We start from the raw sequence: 20181 nt of genomic DNA on the forward strand, positions 1-20181 counted from the left end.
AAGAGGGAAATTCTGATTAGCTGGTTGAACCAAATAAGACTTATGCTATTTGAAGATCATTCTGGAAGATAAGAATAACTTTGATCTGATTCCATCCTCCGCAGCTGTTAAGCTGACCCTAAGCTCCTTGCACATCCTATTATGCTCCTGTATTACTCTGCATATATCCTTCCCTCTCCAATCTTGGTTTTCTAGGAAATCTATCCTCTATATCCATCATTAACAAGATCTTGATTACCTAACCACTAATTCTTGCTTCATAGTAGCCAGAAGTGAAACTAGTTCTCCTGACTTCTGCAGTACATTGCTTCAAAGCCATCATATTCATCTTCCTCTACTCTCAGAAAGTCCTGCTACCTTCTTGAAACAACCTCCCTTTCCTTGTCACCATCTCTTCTTCCTAATTCTGTACTTAGTTATCTCAATGTTCCCTCTTTGATATCAATCCATCCATCAGATACAAAGTTCCTCTTAAACTTCAACTTCATTCCCTTGTCGCCGCAACATTATAGGTTTCCTTATCTTCATCAGTGATAATAATTACAATGTCACAAAGATTCCCTCTGTTTAATACAAAATCTTTTTTTTTGAAACTTTATTTATTAATTTTAACATATGAAGAAAGTAAGTAATTCACGTACAGAAAAAATACAAAATAAAGTAATACAAGTACAAAGTAACATAGTTAATACAATACCAATCTCGGCATCTCCCCCTAACAACTAAAAACTAAGACTAAAAAAAACTATTTTTAACCCCTAAACCCCCTCTCCACACCCCCATGATAAAGAGTGAAGAATTAATACCATTAGTATAATAAAAATATATATATATCTTTAAAAAAATCAATATATATAAAAAAACAAAAAAAATTAATTAAGTATTAATTATTAATCCAAATTTTTTTTATTATATGAATATATATGAAAAAACAAAAACAAAAAGAACTTAAACGAAAAAAAAACTAATAATTAAAAAAACTTAAAAAAAGAAAAAAAAGAAAGAAAAAAACATATAGAAAAAATATTTAATAAAAAAAAGTTTTTTAAAGAAAAAAAATGATTAATTCAAACTTATTTAAATTGTATATAATCAATAAATGGGGTCGACTTTAACTCATAAAAAGACATCTTATCTTGTATAGAAAAAGATATTCTTTCCATAACCAAACAAAACTTCATCTCTGAATGCCACCTATCTAAAGACAATAAATTTCTATTCTTCCAAGTAATCGCTATACATTTCTTGGCCACTGCCAGTGCTAACTAAAAAAAAGAGATCTGTTAATTATCTAATTCTAAATCAATCAACGGTTGCATATTCCCTAATAAAAATATATCAGGGTCTAATACAATATGAAGATTATATAGATTATTAAATACAGATTGAATACCTTTCCAAAATTGTTGTAACCGATCACACAACCAAACACCATGTAAAAAAGTACCAGAAACCTGATCACAACGAAAACAAAGATCTGACTTACTAAAACCAAATTTTTTTAATTTTTCGGGTGTTAAATATAATTGATGTATAAAACTATAATTAATCATCGCCAATCTAGCATTAATCAATTTTCCAACACTATTACGGCAGATTTCAGACCAATCTTCTTGAGTTATTGTTAAATTTAAATCTTTTTCCCATTTCATTTTATCTTTATCCCAATCTATTTTACTTTCACTTTCCAATAAAATACGATACAAACCTGATATATAACCCTTTTTTGGAAATGAGAGCACATATTTCTCAAAATCAGTTTCAGACAGTAAATTCATTTGACGACCGCATACCTGTTTTACAAAAGATCTTAACTGATAATACACAAATATAGAATAACCACTAATATCAAATCTCTTTTGCAATTCTACAAAAGAACAAAAATGACCTTCTAAAAAACAGTCAGATAAATTATGTATTCCTTTCTCCTCCCATTGTTTCAAAATAGTATTAGATACCGTGAAAGGAACAAGTTGATTATTATATAATGGTAATCTTCCCGACCACTTATTTTTCAATCCCATTTTATGTAATTTACTTGTCCATAAATTCATTAAATGTTTCAATATTGGTACATCATAAGTTCGTAACAAATTTTTATTCCATCGAAATAAAAATTCATTCGAAAATTTTTCAGAAATAACTGCCAATTCTATCTGTGCCCAACTAGGCGTATCTTGTGTGGCCATTAATGCGCTAAGAAATCTAAATTGAGCTGCTTCATAATAAAATTGAAAGTTAGGTAGCCGTAACCCTCCAAATTGAAAATCCCACATCAATTTTTTCAACGCCACCCTAGGAAAGTTTCCTTTCCACAAAAAATCCCTAATTACTTTATATAAATCCTTAAAAAATCTTTTTTGTAAACAACAAGGAATTGATTGAAATAAATATTGTATACGAGGAAAAATATTCATTTTTATAGTATTAATTCTTCCTTAGAAACCCAAAGGTAAATCTTTCCATTTAACTAAATCTGCCTTAATCTTCTTCATTAAAGGAAGATAATTAAGTGAATATAAATTTTGGTAGTCAGTATTAACATTAATTCCCAAATATTGTTTAATACAAAATCTGATTGAATTGATGTTGGTACCTTCGTTGATTCCCCTATTCTGCACATTCATGTCTGCACCATTGATGCTGCTGCTACTGCAATGAATCAGTGCCACCTCTAATAATTTGGAATTTCTAAAAAATGTTTTAAAAAACAGGTAAATGTAGATTGCAGTACACAAAAATATCGAAGAAACTCAGCAGGTTATGTAACATTCATAGAAAGTTTTGAACCCTTCTTTAGGAATGCCAAAACTCAGAATAAAAAGGTGGAATGGGTGGGGGGGTGGGTGGTGTGGGAGATGTGGGTGGTAGGAAGTTGGAAGAGAAGACAGAGAAACACAGGTGAACAGGTAAGAGGTGGATACAGGTGGGAGGTCGAAGGGAAAGAAGTTGAGAAATGATAGGGGAAAGTTCAGAGGGCTAAGAAAGGCAGCTCTTTGATAGGAGAAGAAAGGGAAGGGGGTGGAGTGCTGAAGAGGGAGAAAGAGGATTGAGAGGGTAGAGCTTGAGAGCAATGAGAGAGAATCTCAGAACTCCTATTAAGAGAGGAGGAGAACTTTAGAGTGTAAAAATGCAATGCTATAGAAACTCAGCAGGTCAAACAGTATTCTTTATGTAGCAAAGATAAAAATTGATAACTAATGTTTCAGGCTTACGTCCTTCATTAAGGTATGAAAAAAATGTCAGCAGGTGCCTGAACAAAATGGCAAGGGGGAGGAACAGGAAGAGGAGCATGATCCCAAAGGCAGGAGGTAATTTATGTATAAGTTAGGAAGGCACACCAGCAAGCAAGGGGAGGAGAGTTGGCTCTGTTATTGGAGAGGGAAGAGGGTGGAGAGCTGTAAGAAAGAAGACAAAAGGAAAGGGAAGGGAGGGAAAATGGAGAGTAGGCTAGTAGAAACCAGAAAGGTTGATATTAATGCCATCTGTTTGGAGTGCCTCGATGGAAAGTCAAGTGCATCCAATGCACAGATGGCCTTGGAAAGGTGTGAGCATGGTAGTGGGGTGTGGTATTAAAGTGGTTGTCCACTGGGAGATTCCTGTCACTGATGCGGACATTGAGAAGGTGCTCAGCAATCTCCCAGTCTGCACTAGATTTTCTGATGTATAGAAGACCACAAGGGAGCGTCAGATGCAGTAGATCACTCTCACAGATACACAATGCTTCACTTGAAAGTACTGTTTGGGGCCCTGAATGATGGTGAAGGAGGAGGTGTGGGTGCAAGTGTGGTACTTGCTGCAGCCACAGGGGAAGATACCTGTGGGTGGTGGGGGGGGTGGGTGGAGATTGGTGGGGAAGGATGAGTGAACAAGAGTCACAGAGGGACCAATGTCCACAGAAGGTGAAGAGGGGAAAAGAGGGGAAGATGTGTCTAGCAGTGAGATCATGTTGTAGGTGGCAGAAATTACGGAGGATGAATTACAGAGGGGATTGTAGGTCAGGACAAGGAAAATCCTGTGTTTGTTACATCTGCGGGTAAAGGGGACCAGAGCAGCTGAGTGGGAAATGGAGGAGATGTGGGTGAGGTCTGAGTTGATGGTGGTGGAGGGAAAGCCATGTTTGTAGAAAAAGACAGAGATCTCAGATGATCTGGAGGTGAAGACCTCATCTTGGGAACAGATGCAATGGAGATGGAAAAATTGCATAAAAAGGGAACAGAATCTTTGAAGGGGACTGGGAGTTAAGAAGTACAGTCATGGTAGTTGTGAGAGTTAGTGGGTTGGTAGAATATATCTGTGGAAAACTGAGATGGAGACAGGGATTTAGAAAGGTTAGAGTATTGCCAGAGATGAACCAGGTAAATTTGAGAATGGGATGGAAGTTGGCAGCGAAGTGAATGAAGTTGATGAGCTCATCTTGGGTGCCTGAGGCAGTTCTGATGTAGTCGTCAATATAGCAGAAGAAGAGTTGAGGGGCTTTGCCTGTGTAGGGATGCAGCATGGATTGCTCGTCAAAGCCCACAAAAAGGCAAGCACAGCTGGGACCCATGTGGGTACTTATGGCTACTCCTTACATTTGAAAAAAGTAGGATAAGTCAAGAGAGAAGTCATTAGGAGTGAGGGCAAATTCTGCAAGTTGGTGGAGGGCGTCTAGTTAGGACTCTTGTCAAGAAAGAAACAAAGGGCTTTGAGACCTTTTGCATGGGGATGGAGGTGTAAAGGCATTGGATGTCCATAATGAAAATGAGGCAGTCAAGTTCAGGGAATTGGAAGTCATTGACAAGATGGAGACCATGTGAGATATCATAGATGTAGCTGGTGATGGCTTCAGAGGAAAAAATATGGAGTCGAGGTAAGATGATACTAGTTCTGTGGGGCAAGAGCAAGCATAAACATTATACCAGATGAATTTGAAATCTGTGTCAAAGTTGGCAGCGAAGTGTTGCACAAGGGAGTTTTCTACTGCATCCAGTATTCCCTTTGTGGGCTTTTCTACATCAGGAAGACTGGATGCAGACAAGGAGATCGATTCGCTGAACACCTTCACTCTGTCCTCATCAGTGATGTTACGAACTAACAACCCTTTTAATTTCTGTTTGCGACAAAGAAACTTTGTTTTCACTAACAAATGAACAGCAATGGAAAATTCACCAGACAAAGGTAAATTCAAAATAATATTTTTTTTTTAAACTATCAATAACATAACATTTCATACTTATCTCTAAACTTAACTCTAAATTTAACCCCACTATGCGCATATGTAAAATATGTGTGTGTAAAATTAAAGTTCCACTCTGAAAAGTAACTTTTTAAAACTTTAGCATCATTTAGTCTTGCCTGAAGGTCATAAATTTTCAATTCATAAATAATTATAAAGTGTTTATAATCATCATATCTTCAGGCCTCTTTACTCACAATTCTTTTCCTGAGAGGTCTTGAGAGATGTTCTTTAAATAGAAATTACCGTCTTTTGAGCCACCAATGTACCTCCTGTGAAAAGGAGAATACAATTCCTGTTTTTCCAGGATCAAGCCTGTATTGGGAAGGGTTGTGGCTGTCACGTGACAGAACTGCCCCCTACCTAGTCAGAGGACACACCATCTGCCAATCAAGGTTTTGTTCCATCTGACATCTTGCTGTTAGCTCCATGTAAATTACCTGGACTACACACTCTAGCCTGCCTGTTCTTGGCCTTGGGCCATTGGCTGTGTAATTGGATAAACCCTCCTGGCACTGAGCCATTGGTTTCCTGTAAATGATCTGTGCTGGACCCTCCAGCACTATAAAGGTGCCATGTGCTCTTTGCTCTTTTTCTTCGTCAGCTTGGGACCACCCTGCTTCACTCCAGGCCTAGAAATGTAGAGGATGCTGGAGAAACTGTTGATAAGATATGCACTGTTAAGAGATTTGGGAGTATTTAATTAGTGTCCCTTATAGCACAGAGCCTTGCCTGCACTGAGTCAAGAGGTGGTGGGGCATTATAGTGATATTTCCTTGATCATTGTTTGTACTCATTCTTTGTGTGTGTGTGTGTGTGTGTTGCATCAGTTACTATTTCCCACTCTTGACTTTTGTAAATAAAATACTTCCCTGTTAAAACTGTGTTCAGAGTCCTTGCCTTTGGCACCTACCAAACCTGTTTCCTCACTCACAACAAAGCCTTCTTTGTTTGAAGTTTTTGGAATCTGTTTTCCACACAAAGAACCTGACCTTTTTTCAAAGAGACTATTTTCTTTCACGATGAATTCACAAACCCAGACAAGGGTTAAACGAAGTAGCCATACAAAAATGGACCCAGTAGAATTCTGTCCTCTTTTCCAAAGAGAAAGCAAAGCAGTCCTCCTTATTTCAAAAACCACTTATTCTGTGATCCCCTTTTTCCAAGAGTAACACACAACAGAACCAATTCTGATTACTGCAATTCAACCCTGTCTTTCACAAGGTTCCAACCCCTGTTACAGGGTTTTGATTTCTGTATTCGTCACACTGAACTGATCCAAAAATGTCTGAATTCGATAATATATTTCTAGCCCATTTTTTCAAGTCACATGATATGTGACATCATTTCTGTCTTTGAAGCTCATGAAGTTTTTGACACAAATGTGGTAAAACCATTCAAGTCCACATGTCTCCGAGAAGTCTGCTTTCTTCAGAACTAAAATGGCCGTGTGTTTATGCAGGTGCTTCTGAACTAACACCTATTGTTTCCAATATCTCAAGAACCAATATAAATCTTCTTGACTCTAACTTCAATTAGCATCCATTTTCATCTCAAACTGGCTTCTGTCTTCTATTTCAGAGAACCAAGTGTGTTTAAAATGCTAATGTGTTGTCTTTGTGCCCCTGTAACTGCCTAAACTAACTTATTAAACCAAATCTAGATAAAAATATAGTTTGAATATTAAACTAAGGATTCATATTAACACAGATCCATTACAGTGACAAGGATCTCCCAATGGCCAACCACTTTAATTTCGTGCCCCACTCCCATGCTCACATGTCTGTCTGTGGCCTAATGCACTATCCCAAGAATACCCTTAAATTGGAGGAACAACACTTGATTTTCTGTCTGGGCACTCTCCAACCGGATGGTATTAATATTGACTTCTCTGATTTCTGCTAGCCTATGCTCTGTTCTCCCTCCCTTCCCTTTTCCTTTACTTTCTTGCCTCCAGCTCTCTACCTCTTCCCTCTCCATTCACAGATCTATCCTTCCTCCCCCTGCTTGCTGGTCTGCCCTCCCTCCCTTATCCACCTATTGCCTCCTGCCTTTGGGACTGTGCTCCTCCCACTGCTCCTCCCCCCTACCATTTTGTTCGGGAGCCTGCCAACAATTTCCATACCCTGATGAAGAGCTCAAGGCTGATTCATTGTTTATGTATCTAGCTTTGCAATATAAAGTACCCCACGTGACCTGCTGAGTTTCTCCAGCATTCTGTTTTTACTTCAACCATGGTGTCTGCAGACTTTTGTGTTTTACTTCTTTAGAGGGTACTGCTTTGGACTCCAGCATCTGCAGATTTTCTTGTTTCCCTCTATTGGCTTGCTCCACTGTGAAGTCTCTGTGAGGGATGTCTAAACTGAAAAAGCTCACTTCCTCTCTTCATCTGCATTTACCTCTTTCTTAGAATCTTTCCTCATTAGTTTCCCTTCCCTGACTGATATGATTGAATCAACAACTGTACTAATGTACTAATGTACTAATCTACAAACTACCAAGTGATCTTTAGAGAAAAAATCAAAACTTTTTATCCTTTGTTCCCAAACATTGTGTCACATCTTTCAAAAATGGAGAGTGGGATGGTGGATGCATTCTGATTACATTCTCTAGAACCTTAAGCTGTGAAATTTAGATATGCTGCTTTACAAATAAATTTTGAAAATAATAGTGAGAGCTTCCACCATTTCCTTCGATGATGTGGGCAGCTTGAATCTAAACCATGACATTCTAATAGATTTGTCAAATCTAAATTGAAGTAATTTCTTCAGAACTTTCTCTCTTTATGTAACATTTATAAACATTCTACTTCAACTCTTGGTATTTTAACAGTGTAAATGTTAAACTCATTTACTCAATATTCTCTCATTCTACTTTACAATTTTCCCTTTTACCTAAATGGGCTTTTTTTTTGTATTTCATTAGTGAACGTTGCATTTATTTATGCAATCAAGTCAAGTTTATTGTCATCTCATTGTAGGAGTACAACCCAACAAAACAGCGTTCTCAGGGGGTGGTGTGTATGTTCATTCATTGCCCATGGGAGGCAGCTATTTCTCAGCCTGGTCGTGCTGGCTCTGATACTCCTGTATCTCTTCCCCAATTTTTTCACAATGATCCCGGTAGATCACATTGCTAGATAAGATAGAGACTCTAGTGATCCTATCTACCACTCTTATCTCCAATCCATTTCTCTGCAGCAACCATACCACACCGTGGTGCAGCCAGCCAGGACGGTCAAGATAGAGCTCCTGTAGAAGAGTGACATAATGTTGGCTGGTAACCTTGCCCGCTTCAGTCTTCTCAGGAAGTGCAGTTGCTGTTGCGCCTTCCTTACAAATGAGATGTTGAGTGTCCATGATAGGTCACTAGTTAAATGAACTCCAAGGAACTTGGTGCTCTCCACTCTCTACTGCGGAGTTATTGATGTGTAACAGAGGGTGGTCGTTCCTGGTCCTCCTGAAGTCCACGATCATCTCCTTTGTCTTGTTCATGTTGAGACTCGGGTTGATTGTCTTGCACCACATCATGAGATTTTCCCCCTTTTCTCTGTAGTGTAGTGTCATCTGCAAACTTTTAAATTTTTTTTAAATTTTTCGCACTATGAACCATACTAGCCAAAATACAGACAAACATTTCCCTCTTGAATATACACAGAATCATTTTCTCCCCTTTTCACCCCTCCCTTCCCTCCCTCCTTCACCCCCCCCCTCCCCACCCACTCAACGTTCAACCTATATGATACATTAAAACCATTAAACAATCTCATCACACAATGAAAATGAACAAGAAATTTGTGTCTTCTACTTTTACATACTGGGTCAGTTCATTTCGTCTTCTTCTCCTGTCATTTTAGGTGGTGGAGGTCTGTGGTAGGACTTCTCTGTTGTGTTCCATGTACGGTTCCCAAATTTGTTCAAAAACTGTGATGTTATTTCTTAAATTATATATTATTTTTTCAAATGGAATACATTTATTCATTTCTATGTACCATTGCTGTATTCTCAGGCTATCTTCTAATTTCCAGGTTGGCATAATACATTTTTTTGTTACAGCTAGGGCTATCATAATAAATCTTTTTTGTGCTCCATCCAAATCGAGGCCAAGTTCTTTACTTCTTATATTACTTAGAAGAAAGATCTCTGGATTTTTTGGTATGTTGCTTTTTGTGATTTTATTTAATACCTGATTTAGATCTTCCCAAAACTTTTGCACTTTCTCACATGCCCAAATTGCATGTACTGTTGTTCCCGTTTCCTTCTTACAGCAAAAACATCTGTCTGATACTGTTGGGTCCCATTTATTTAACTTTTGGGGCGTGGTGTATAGCCTGTGTAACCAATTATATTGTATCATGCGTAACCTCATGTTTATTGTATTTCTCATAGTTCCAGAGCATAGTTTTTCCCATGTTTCATTCTTTATCTTTGTTTACATCTTGTTCCCATTTTTGTTTGGGTTTACAGCTTGTTTCCTCATTCTCATTCTCTTTTGCAGTTTGATGTACATGTTTGTTATAAATCTTTTAATTATCATTGTGTCTGTAATCACATATTCCAAATTGCTTCCTTCTGGTAACCTCAGTCTGCTTCCCAATTTGTCCTTCAAGTAGGTTTTCAGTTGGTGGACCACTAACACAATCTAAATGGGCTTATTCATACCTTCATTGCCCAATTACTATCACCGTGTTTACCAAAAGTTGTTTAATTGTTGTCTGTTTTTCACTGCTATCTATTCATATAAACTTTTCTAAATTCTTTTGTAGCTTTCCTGCATATTCAACATATCCAGTATATTCTAGCTTTTCCTTCTATTATCTTCTTGGAATCAATCAACTTCAAAATATTCTAATATTATTTCCAATTTTAAAAAATGTCCTCATGTCTCAATGGAACCCAAATATTATTGATATTTTTTTTGTTCCTAACTGAAACAAATTTGATTTGTATACTTCCAACTTTTCCATTGTTTATGATTTTTTTTGTGATTTCCTTCATTTAATCTGGTTTGGGAAAGTGTGTTATGATTACTGCTTCCAAATTTTTCCACAGCTTTGAGTCACATGTATTCTTATTTGTTACGTTAAAAATAAATATTTTTTAATGAGAGAGTTTCATGGCTTCTTATGATGGACTTTAACATCAATTTGAATTGGTCCACAAGTTTACAGGAAAATTGATGTCTTCCCACTAATGATGGACGCTTAAATTGTTTACAAAATTTTATTTTCAGTCCAGAGATGAACTTTGACCTGAAAGTGAAGAAGAGCTCAATAGAACAACTAGATTATGTGGTGCATCAGATTCCAGTATAACTGTATCAATACTATGATTCAATACTATGATGTTCGAGAACATTCAGAAAATTTTGTGCAAGCTGCTATAAAGTGCATCTAATAATCGATGGTTAATTATTAAAAGGATATACCTCATGGTTGCCACAAAACTGCTATTTACCTGCATAAAATATTTGCTTATTAATCTATAGCCACTAAAATACTTTTTTTCTGAAATAAAAAGCAGAGATATGATTAATTCTAACATAACATGTTATGTTGAAAGCACATGTAATTATTTAAGTTCCACATAAATGAGTATGACTGTAAAGGTTCATGAATTGGAAACTGAAACTTCTTAAGGACAGTGTAATGCTATTTTGTTTTTCTGGATCTATTTATATTAGCTGCATTGTTGTCCACATGTGATTGCATTGAAAGGAGATACCTGAAGTTTTGACATTGAATAACTATTGGTTTGATTGAGTCAGTTTCAACTAGGTTATGTCAGTATAAGACCTCAATATATTTGTACATTTTCTTATTGCATATTTACAGATATTAATTTGTGTTGATAATCAGCACAATTGATCAAAGAATGTTGTGACCAATGATGCTTTTATAACATTGTTAAAATATTTGATATTATGATGTAGTTAGCTGATTTTTAATCTTTTTAAAATAAAAGCGAAATTCCCTTTGTCTCCTGTTTTCATTATCAATATTACCTCATGAATTTATTTTTAAATTTTGGAGTCAATTGTGAAATTCTGAATTTATAAAATAAAATATTATAAATGTATGTATATCTTCTGACTATCCATCCAAGGATGATGATGGTTCCTTTCAATCAGTTTGCGGGATTTGATATGTGCGTCCTGGAGAGGCTGTACAGGCCAATCCTGGACAGGCATTGCTTGCCACATGGTAAATCACGAATATCTGTAGATACTGTGGTAGAAATAAAAACATGAAATTCTGGAGAAGCTCAGCAGAACAAACAGTGTCCTTTATGTATCAAAGATAAAAATACATAACCGACATTTTGGTTATCAAGGTATGAGAGAATGCCAGCAGGTGTCCAAACAAAAAGTTTGGGGGAGGGTGGCAGACAGGAGATGATAGGTGGAGAAAAAAGGGAGGGGAAAGCAGCAATCAGGGAGAGGAGGGATGGCTGGGTGGGTAATAGGAAGGGAGGGGAGAACTGGAAAGATGAAAGAGCGAGGAGAAGAAAGCAGAGAAATCAACGTTAAGGCCACCTGCGTGGAGAGTGCCCAGATGGAAAATAAGGTGTTGTTCTTCCATTCTGCAGGTGGTCAGGGCGGGATAGTACACAAGGCCATGGACAGATGTGTGAATCTGGGAGTGTGACTGCTGCGGATAGTGAGGAAGTGTGTTGTGGCGAACAGAGAGGAGGTATCCTCAGGAATTTCTGGCATGACAGGATCCCACCACCAGACACATTTTTCCTTCTCCCCACCTATCAACTCCTTGCCCCCCAGCCATAGGAGTTGCAACTCCTCTTCCCTCACCATGGTCCACAGCCCCATGTGAAGCAACACTTCATTTGTACATCCACATGGCTTATTTACTGCATCTGGTACTCCCTTTGTGGTCTTCTCTACATTGGAGTGTTATGGGTTATATTTTATAAATAAATATGTTTTTAAAAGAGATAGATTGTGGGGGGTTAGAGTAGGTCACTTCACAAACAGATAATTGCAGTTTTAATGAGATGTGAAGTGTAAGAGCTTTACTGAAGCCAGACATTCAGGCACCATTACTTTGCAGAGACAATGGATCTGCTTTGGAAAGATGCAAATGGAGAAGTATGTGCTCAAGTGCTGATAAAGATCTATCAAGGATTGGTTTGGAGCCTTGGGAGAAGTTTAATTTTACAAGCAGAGAGAAAGAATAAAACAGGATTTCTCTTAGAAGGAGAGAGAAGTCAGTTCTGCAGAAGCTTTTGGAGGCTGGAACATGGCAAGCTGGCAGGCTTGTTGAAAACCCCATTTTGAAGACAGGCTGTGAGTTCTGAGTTCAGCCTGTTGAAAACCCTTGAAATCCTTACAAGAGGAAATGGCTGGTTACAGTGTTTCCCCTGAAGTAAGGAAAACAAGAGGTGACTTGTGGTGTCCTGGAAGAAGAGGTTATCATTTTGAAAACCCATAATGGGGCAAGTTTCTTCAGCAAGACACTGAAGTTACTCATCAGAGGAAATCAATTTGTGTTTGTACAACCAACAAACCTCTCTCTGAAACCAACAAGAATCTTCCTAAGTGGTAACCATTTAACTTTAAGCACCATAGCCTGGTGAAAATTCAAAAATGTTAAATTCTGTGCACAGTATAAGAATTGCCTGATACTGGTAAACTTGGAGAAGTGAATGATTGGACTGTTAAAGCAAAGAACTTTCCTGAAAGTATACACATTACATACACGTGCACTTAGAATTAGGGGGTTATGTCAAGTTAATAGTAATAAGTTAAAGTTTGATCCTGTTTTCATGTTTAAAGAAAATTAAAAGCAACTTTTGTTTAAGAAACGATTTGTCTTGGTGAATTTCAATTGCTGCTGGGTTTTGGGGTCCTCTGGGCTTGTTACAGGAGAAACTGGTCGCAGATTGCGAGTTCACTTCGCTCAGCTCCTCCTCTCCGTCAACAACCTCCCAGTTACCAACCATTTCAAGCTCACGTCTGTCCATGGCCTTATGTATTTTCCCACTCTGATCACCTGCAGATTGGAGGAGCACCACCTTATTTTCTGCCTGGGCACTCTCCAGCCACATGAATTCACGGTAACCTCATAAGATTGTGTAAATTTCCAAACAGAGATTTCAAAAGGAAATCAGGATTCCTGTAAGGCGGCAGCTGTACTTGCTGTGCTATTGTGGTGCTATTATTCCCGTTAACTCACAGTTTGGCGGGCAGCAGCCTCCTTTGAAGAAGACCGCAGAGCCCACCTCACTGACAAAAGGCAAAGGAGGAAAAACCCAACACCCAACCCCAACCAACCAATTTTCCCTTGCAACCGCTGCAATCGTGTCTGCCTGTCCCGCATCGGACTGGTCAGCCACAAACGAGCCTGCAGCTGACGTGGACTTTTTACCCCCTCCATAAATCTTCGTCCGCGAAGCCAAGCCAAAGAAAATTCCCGTTAATATTATTATGACCTCGATTGAAAAGTATGGCATATTGATAAATTAATAAGATCATTTTATACAGCCATGTGCAACTGTTTTTCAGCTGCTAATTTTGAAGACAACTTTGTATGGGGGATCCAGATTTTGATACAAGAAGTTAGAACTGCTATTGGGCGTTCGAGATACCCAGAAGTTCGATTTTACTAAATAACTCCAGAGTCCTTTAAATTTAAATATAAATATGCAATTTTTGGGTTATCGATTTTAAAAGCATCGTGCAAAAAATCTACAATAAGGCAAAAAAAACATGAAAATGTAATTAATAGAAACCAACGCTCAAAAAAAGCATAGAAATATCAAGTCCAGACTTCAAAACGTAATAAAATAATTCCCTTCTTATGAACTACAAATATTAAATACTTTATCAATTGTTTACAATGCCCGCGAATATTATTCTACTGCCAAGTAGAAATCGTTGGTGAGGCTGCGCTTGCTGTTAGAAATTGCCCTATTCAGAGATCATTGACGTGTGGTTTGCCCAATGGCATTGCAGTGGGTACGCATGCGCAGTTGTGACCGGGCAGGAGACTTGTTGAGCGCGATTCCACTGCGGGAGATGATGTTTGAAACGGTGTGCACCTTTCATTGTTCTTGACATAGGAATCTTTCGAACCATTTGCTCTGCGACTGAATTGTTGCACGGTTTCAGCGGGAGGGTGGGGGGAGTATGGGTGATTGATAAAGTCATTAACCCTGGTAATGGGGTTTAAAGACTGGTGTTAATGTGTCCTCGGACCAATGCATCTATGAACATTTGCGGCTGGCCTTGCAGAATTCGGATTCAGTCAGCTGCTTAACCACTTCGGCAACTCCAGTGAGTTGTTTATTGTCACGGTACAGGAATAAACCAGGCCAGTTATGGGTGGGATCTGAAGAAGGTACTTCTGGTTGGATAAATTGAACAGTCTGATCAGTGTTTGTACTTTGAGCCATTTAAGTTGTCTGAGATGTATTCTCATCAACCTACATTAAGATGATTCGGTTATGAGCTTGAAGTGGTGAAAGTACCTTCCACAGCCTCGATGAAATTTTTATCTTATTTGAACAAGAATTTTAATTAGCAATCAATTGGGGGGGAAAAAAACCCACATTCTACAACTATTATATTTCCAAGCAAATATGAGTGAAAATGTTGTTCCCCTTTCATCACTAAATGATGGAGAAGCAATCCAGCAAGATCTGCTCCTCTGTTCCCTCTCCACAGTCCAGCACCTGTTAGGGACGCTACAATGAAATGAACTTACCAGGCCCAAAACATTTCCATTGAATTACATTTTGGATTTTTTTAAAAATTGCCATTCATTCTCAAACTGTTTCCCAAGTTTATTGCATCTTTTCCAATGAAAACTTTAATATTAATGATATAACTGCTTTATTTCTGTCAGAAAAATATTTGCCTACTTTGATCTAGAAAACTGGACTGAACCATCAGATGCATATTAATAAGTTATTTCACCTCATACTGGCTGCCAAGAAGAACATGTTTTACAGAATAACAGAAGAAATCAACATTTTTTAAAAAGTTAATATTGAACTTCAAAACTTGCTATTCATCAGGAATGCTGAAAGGGGATTTCTCTGAATAATGAGATAATTTGATGATCTAGGTAGAAACATATGCAGTATGTTATCTGAGGGATAATGGGGAAAAACAAAATATTTTCTGAAAGACAAGTTCCTCAATATTCATTTTACTTCAGTGTTGCGATGCTATTTTTGATGCAAAAACCATTGTGTATTATTCTCAGAGTATAAGTTGTGAATGAATTACATTGTACTTTAGTGTTCTTGGTTTGTTCTGAAATTTTATTGTACCATACATTTAACAAAAATGGCAATTTTATGCTTTCATTTTTTTAAGGTTAAAATGAAAATACCATTTGGGGGGAAAAGTCTGGATGCAATCTACACAATTCCTAATGTTCCTGTCACATATGGAGTGATCCTCACTCATGGTGCAGGTGGAGACATGAATTTCCATCAGCTGGTTTCCATGACAGAGTTCCTTGCATCTAATGGGATAGTATGTCTTAGGTTCACCTGCAAAGGACTCAACATAACATATAGAATCAGGGCTTACAGGACAGTTGTGGTAAGATTGTTAATGTATTTTACTGTTTAAAAATATTCTGACAAATTTAGTGAATGTTCATTTTTAATGATTTTGTATTTACTGCTTCACAGGCTCTGGCCCTCAGATACTTCATCCAATCTCTCATTATTTAAGTGAAAAATATGACTAGGAAAATAAAGAATGTCACCAGCTTATGGGACTATCTCATCACCACCATGGCAATGCACTCTTGGAGCAATGTTCGTGCATATTTTGCAGAGTTTTGAGTTTTCCATCCTAACCTCAAATCAAGTTTATTTTCATCTGATTGTACAAGTGCAACCCGACGAAACAGCGTTCTCTGGTCCTCAGTGCAAACATACAGACACACAACCAGACATAACACACATGCAGACAAACAATGAATATGCAGGGCAAGTATTTCATCTATACAAATATTGTTTTATAGTTAGTGTGAGCAGTTTCTTTGGTCGTTCAGCATTTTCACTGTCTGTGGGAAGAAGCTGTTCTTCAGCCTGGTGGTGCTGGCTCTGATACTTCTACATCTCTTTCCTGATGAGAGCAGCTGAAAGATGCTGTGTGCAGGGTGGAAGGGGTCCTCAATGATTTTGCCCACCCTCTACAGACAACGATTCTGCTAGATCACATTGATTGGGGGGTGGGAGAGAGAGACTCCAGTGATCCTCTCTGCCATTCTATGGTCCTGTAGATTGACTTCAAATCCCTTTCTCTGCAGCAACTGTACCACACTATAATGCAGCCAGCCAGGATGGTCTCAATAGAGCTCCTATAGAAGGTTGAGTAATCTGAATGTGTTGTCACCCATCCTAGGTGAATTTCGAAAACTAAATACTGACTGCAAAACACAGTGCAGGAAAATCTCAGTAGCATATATGTGTCCTTTGTATAGCCATCCCTCCCTTCTCCACCTTTTACCTCCTGCATTTGCAATTATGTCTCCCCCCTTGCCCATTTATTTCAGATGCCTGCCGACATTTTTCCATACCTTGATGAAGGGCTCAAGCTTAAAATGTTGGTTATGTATTTTTATCTTTGCTCTATAAAGTCACTCTTTGACCTGAGTTTCTCCAGTGTTGTGTTTTTCAAGCACTGTGTCTGTAGACTTTCGTGTTTTACTTTCAAATACTGACTTATTGGAACTGGAACCATCCACTTTGCTTATTTTAATCACTAAGATATAATAGTTTTCTTAAGTCACAAATTTGTAGCTCAATAGTAATTTGGCATATTTCATTATAATTATTGCAGGATTATTTAAAATCTTCAAAGGAATATAAAGTAAAAAGCTGGTTTCTTGGGGGTAAGTGAATTTTTTGCATGTAATTTCAATGAGAACAATTAATGATCAATATTGTGATGCATTAAAAAAGACCTTTCTTATTTAGGTCGTTCCATGGGATCTCGAGCTGCTGCCTGTATTGTTAAACAGTCCAGGGATACCATGGATGAAGTTTTTGTAAAAGGTCTCATTTGTCTGTCTTATCCACTACATCCTCCAAAACAGCACAATAAGCTTCGAGCAGAGGACCTGCTTCTCATACGCCATCCAATCCTTCTGATTTCTGGATCAGCTGATGAAATGTGTAAGAAAGTAAGTTAAAGAACAATTTGTCTAACATAGTGGTTCTCAACCTTTTTCTTTCCACTCACATACCACTTTAAGTAATCCCTATGTCATTAGTATCCTGTGATTAGTAAGGGATTGCTTAAGGTGGAATGTGAGGTGGAAGAGAAGGTTAAGAATCATTGCTCTAGTCCCAATTGTTACTGAAATATTTTGCTTGAGAAAAATTGTCATTGGCCCATTTCCTTTGGAGTTATGAAACCATGCACATAACAAGTCAATTAGATACGACTAAAACAGTGGTTTTCAATTTTTTTTCTTTCCACCACATACCACCTTGAGCAATCCTTTACTAATCACAGAGCACCTTACTTAAAGTGGTATGTGAGTGGAAAGAAAAAGGTTAAGAACCACTGGTCTAACAAATTAGATTCAGTGAATGGTAACCATTAGAGTGCTTTGCATTAATTTACAGTATTTTAATGATATTGATGGAAAAATATTATTATAATGGGTTATCACCCTACAAGATGCAACAATATTTGAGAGTAGATGGGGAGAAATGGTCCTTTAGTAAGTCCACATCTGATATGTGAGTTGTTCAAAGACAAACTGGTCTTAATTCAAGATCAGCATCTTTCATTGAGGAGGAAGGATGTGGATTGCAAGGTCCATGGGAGGTGGTGGAAGCAGATATGAGAGCATTGTTTAGGAGCCATTTTGACAGACACATGAACAGACGGAGAGAGGGATAAGGACCATACATAGGTGAATAGGTTTAATTTAAATTAAATTAAATTAAAATGATGGTCAACATAGACATTGTTGGCGGAAAGGACTGTGCTGTAGTGTTTTAAGATCAGTAAGTTTATAATTGTTTTGTCATTTAATCCAGTCCCCTTTTCCTACCATACAATATTTTCACACATTACCTTTGAATTGCAATATATTATGTTAAAAATTCATTCTGACAGATTAGTATTGTGGTGTCCTTTTAATGTGCACGACTTGGATGTTGTTCAATGCTTTATTGTGAGATAGTATGGAGATTTTGTAAGTTTAATTCTTAATCAGAATAGGAACACAAGGAACTCTTAATTTTGTCCCGAATGCTTAGAAATTAATGTTTGTCTGAACAGAAAATAAACCATTTCATAAATAAATTGATAAATCAGTTAAATTAAAGGAACATTTTAATAGAGCATCGTAAAATTACACCAGTATTTTATTTGAAGACTATTCTGAAAAACAATGCTTTTATTTGATTTTAGTTTACACTGAATTTTTTTTAAAATAATCTTAAAATTATTTAAACATGCAGGATTTATTAGAAAGTGTATTGAACCAAATTCCACTATCTGTCAGAGTTCACTGGGTAGAAGGAGCTAGCCATGGAATGGAAGTTAAAGGACGAGCAGCAGAAGACATCATGGCTGAGATAAACAATGAAGTCCTTTTATGGATAAGGAAGATCATTGAAGAAAAATCTAATGGTCATGGGTCTTAATAGACAAAACTTATACTCTAATAAGTTGCGATGAATGGTTTTGATAGTGAGAATCCCCAGCTCAAAGTATTGGATGTTTTATTTTTACCTTGATGTTCATTGTTAATTGAAAGAAAATAGACCCTAAGGGATTACCACTAAATCTAAATTTTATTGCATTTGATATGTTGGGGTTTCTGTACATAAATGATTACTTTCCAATTTTACCAGTGCACTATTTACTCATGGTATGTGAAATCCACATGCTATTAAATAATTAAAATGCATATGAGATTAAACAGTCTCGCATTTTATGTCTTTCAAAATAACATTTTCTCTATTCTTGTTTTTGTTTTTCATTTTGTAATATCAGTTATTGTAAAATTGTAGATGAAGTTCCTTATACCAGCCTTTCCCTACTTGACTTTTACATGGACATTCCATAGATGAAAATACCATCCAGTATTGAACAGGTCTCTTAAAATAAAACTAAACAGATGCATCCAAACTTATTATTAAATTAGTTGAACAAGAAGTTGGTAAAAGATTCAGATGAGTCGAGCAGTGGGCTATTAGCTTAGAATTGGCACAATTCCAGTTCTACCTACAAGTTTGCCGATGACACCACAATTGTTGGCAGAATCACAAGCGGCAATGAGGAAGCGTACAGAAGGGGGATAGATCAGCTCTTTGAGTGGTGTCACACCAACAACCTTGCGCCCAGTGTTAGCAAAGCCAAGAAAAAGATTGTGGACTTCAGAAGAGTTACAAGATCAAACCAGCAACCACAAAGAAGGCATATCATACAGGGGTAAAGATGAACAATTACTTTATTAACAAAAATTCACCTTCAAACTTTGATTCAACCTCCCCCCCCCCTTTTATAACAATGCTCACTATGCAAATTTCTATAACAGTGTAAAACTAATAAATTCCCCAGCCTAAATATAACATATCTAATTAAAGTCTAAGTTATATTTCCAACCAGCCCACAGAAAAACTTAGACACAAAACAAACACAAAACACACTCGACTCACAAAACTTCAATCTCAACCAAAACAAAGATCATAAACAAAATTCAGTTTGTTTGGTAAACTGAAGCCAAAAGATCTTTGAGAGAGAGAGATTGCACAGAATTCGAAGTTGTCTTGTGTTGCAGAGAGAGGAGCCACTCTTGGACTTGATCCTTCTGGCTGCCTTTGGAATGTTCATCCTTTTTGAAATCCCAACATTCTAAATTGTCCTCCAGGCCATGACTCATGCTCTGGGCCTTCTTCCACTCCACAGCACCACCCAGTGGTGGTTTATCGTCCAAGTCCAGAAATGTTTTAGATCATTTT

At 37.3% G+C, this 20181-nt stretch overlaps 2 protein-coding genes across 6 annotated transcripts in view; both read left to right on the plus strand.

Moving 5' to 3' along the window:
- The window catches only part of poglut2 (protein O-glucosyltransferase 2), a 96444-nt gene extending 85304 nt beyond the window's left edge, over window positions 1-11140 (plus strand). The window contains exon 10 of one of the 5 annotated variants that reach the window (XM_069890702.1): window positions 8419-8520. In XM_069890702.1, the coding sequence (XP_069746803.1) occupies window positions 8419-8475 (57 nt within the window). In that variant the 3' untranslated portion in view covers window positions 8476-8520. Of the gene's footprint in view, window positions 1-8418; window positions 8522-10450 lie in introns of those variants that run through there. The other 4 variants (XM_069890697.1, XM_069890698.1, XM_069890699.1 and 1 more) reach the window with 4 other exon arrangements.
- A 3077-nt stretch (window positions 11141-14217) lies between these two features.
- On the plus strand, window positions 14218-19120 carry tex30 (testis expressed 30). The gene is made up of 5 exons (XM_069892412.1): window positions 14218-14266; window positions 15557-15787; window positions 17039-17090; window positions 17176-17381; window positions 18676-19120. The coding sequence occupies exons 1-5, from the start codon at window positions 14252-14254 to the stop codon at window positions 18859-18861; spliced, it is 690 nt and encodes a 229-aa protein (XP_069748513.1). The 5' UTR covers window positions 14218-14251; the 3' UTR covers window positions 18862-19120.
- Window positions 19121-20181: the final 1061 nt, after the last annotated feature.

Source organism: Narcine bancroftii, chromosome 7 (assembly GCF_036971445.1).
Source record: "Narcine bancroftii isolate sNarBan1 chromosome 7, sNarBan1.hap1, whole genome shotgun sequence".
Lineage (NCBI taxonomy): Eukaryota > Metazoa > Chordata > Chondrichthyes > Torpediniformes > Narcinidae > Narcine > Narcine bancroftii.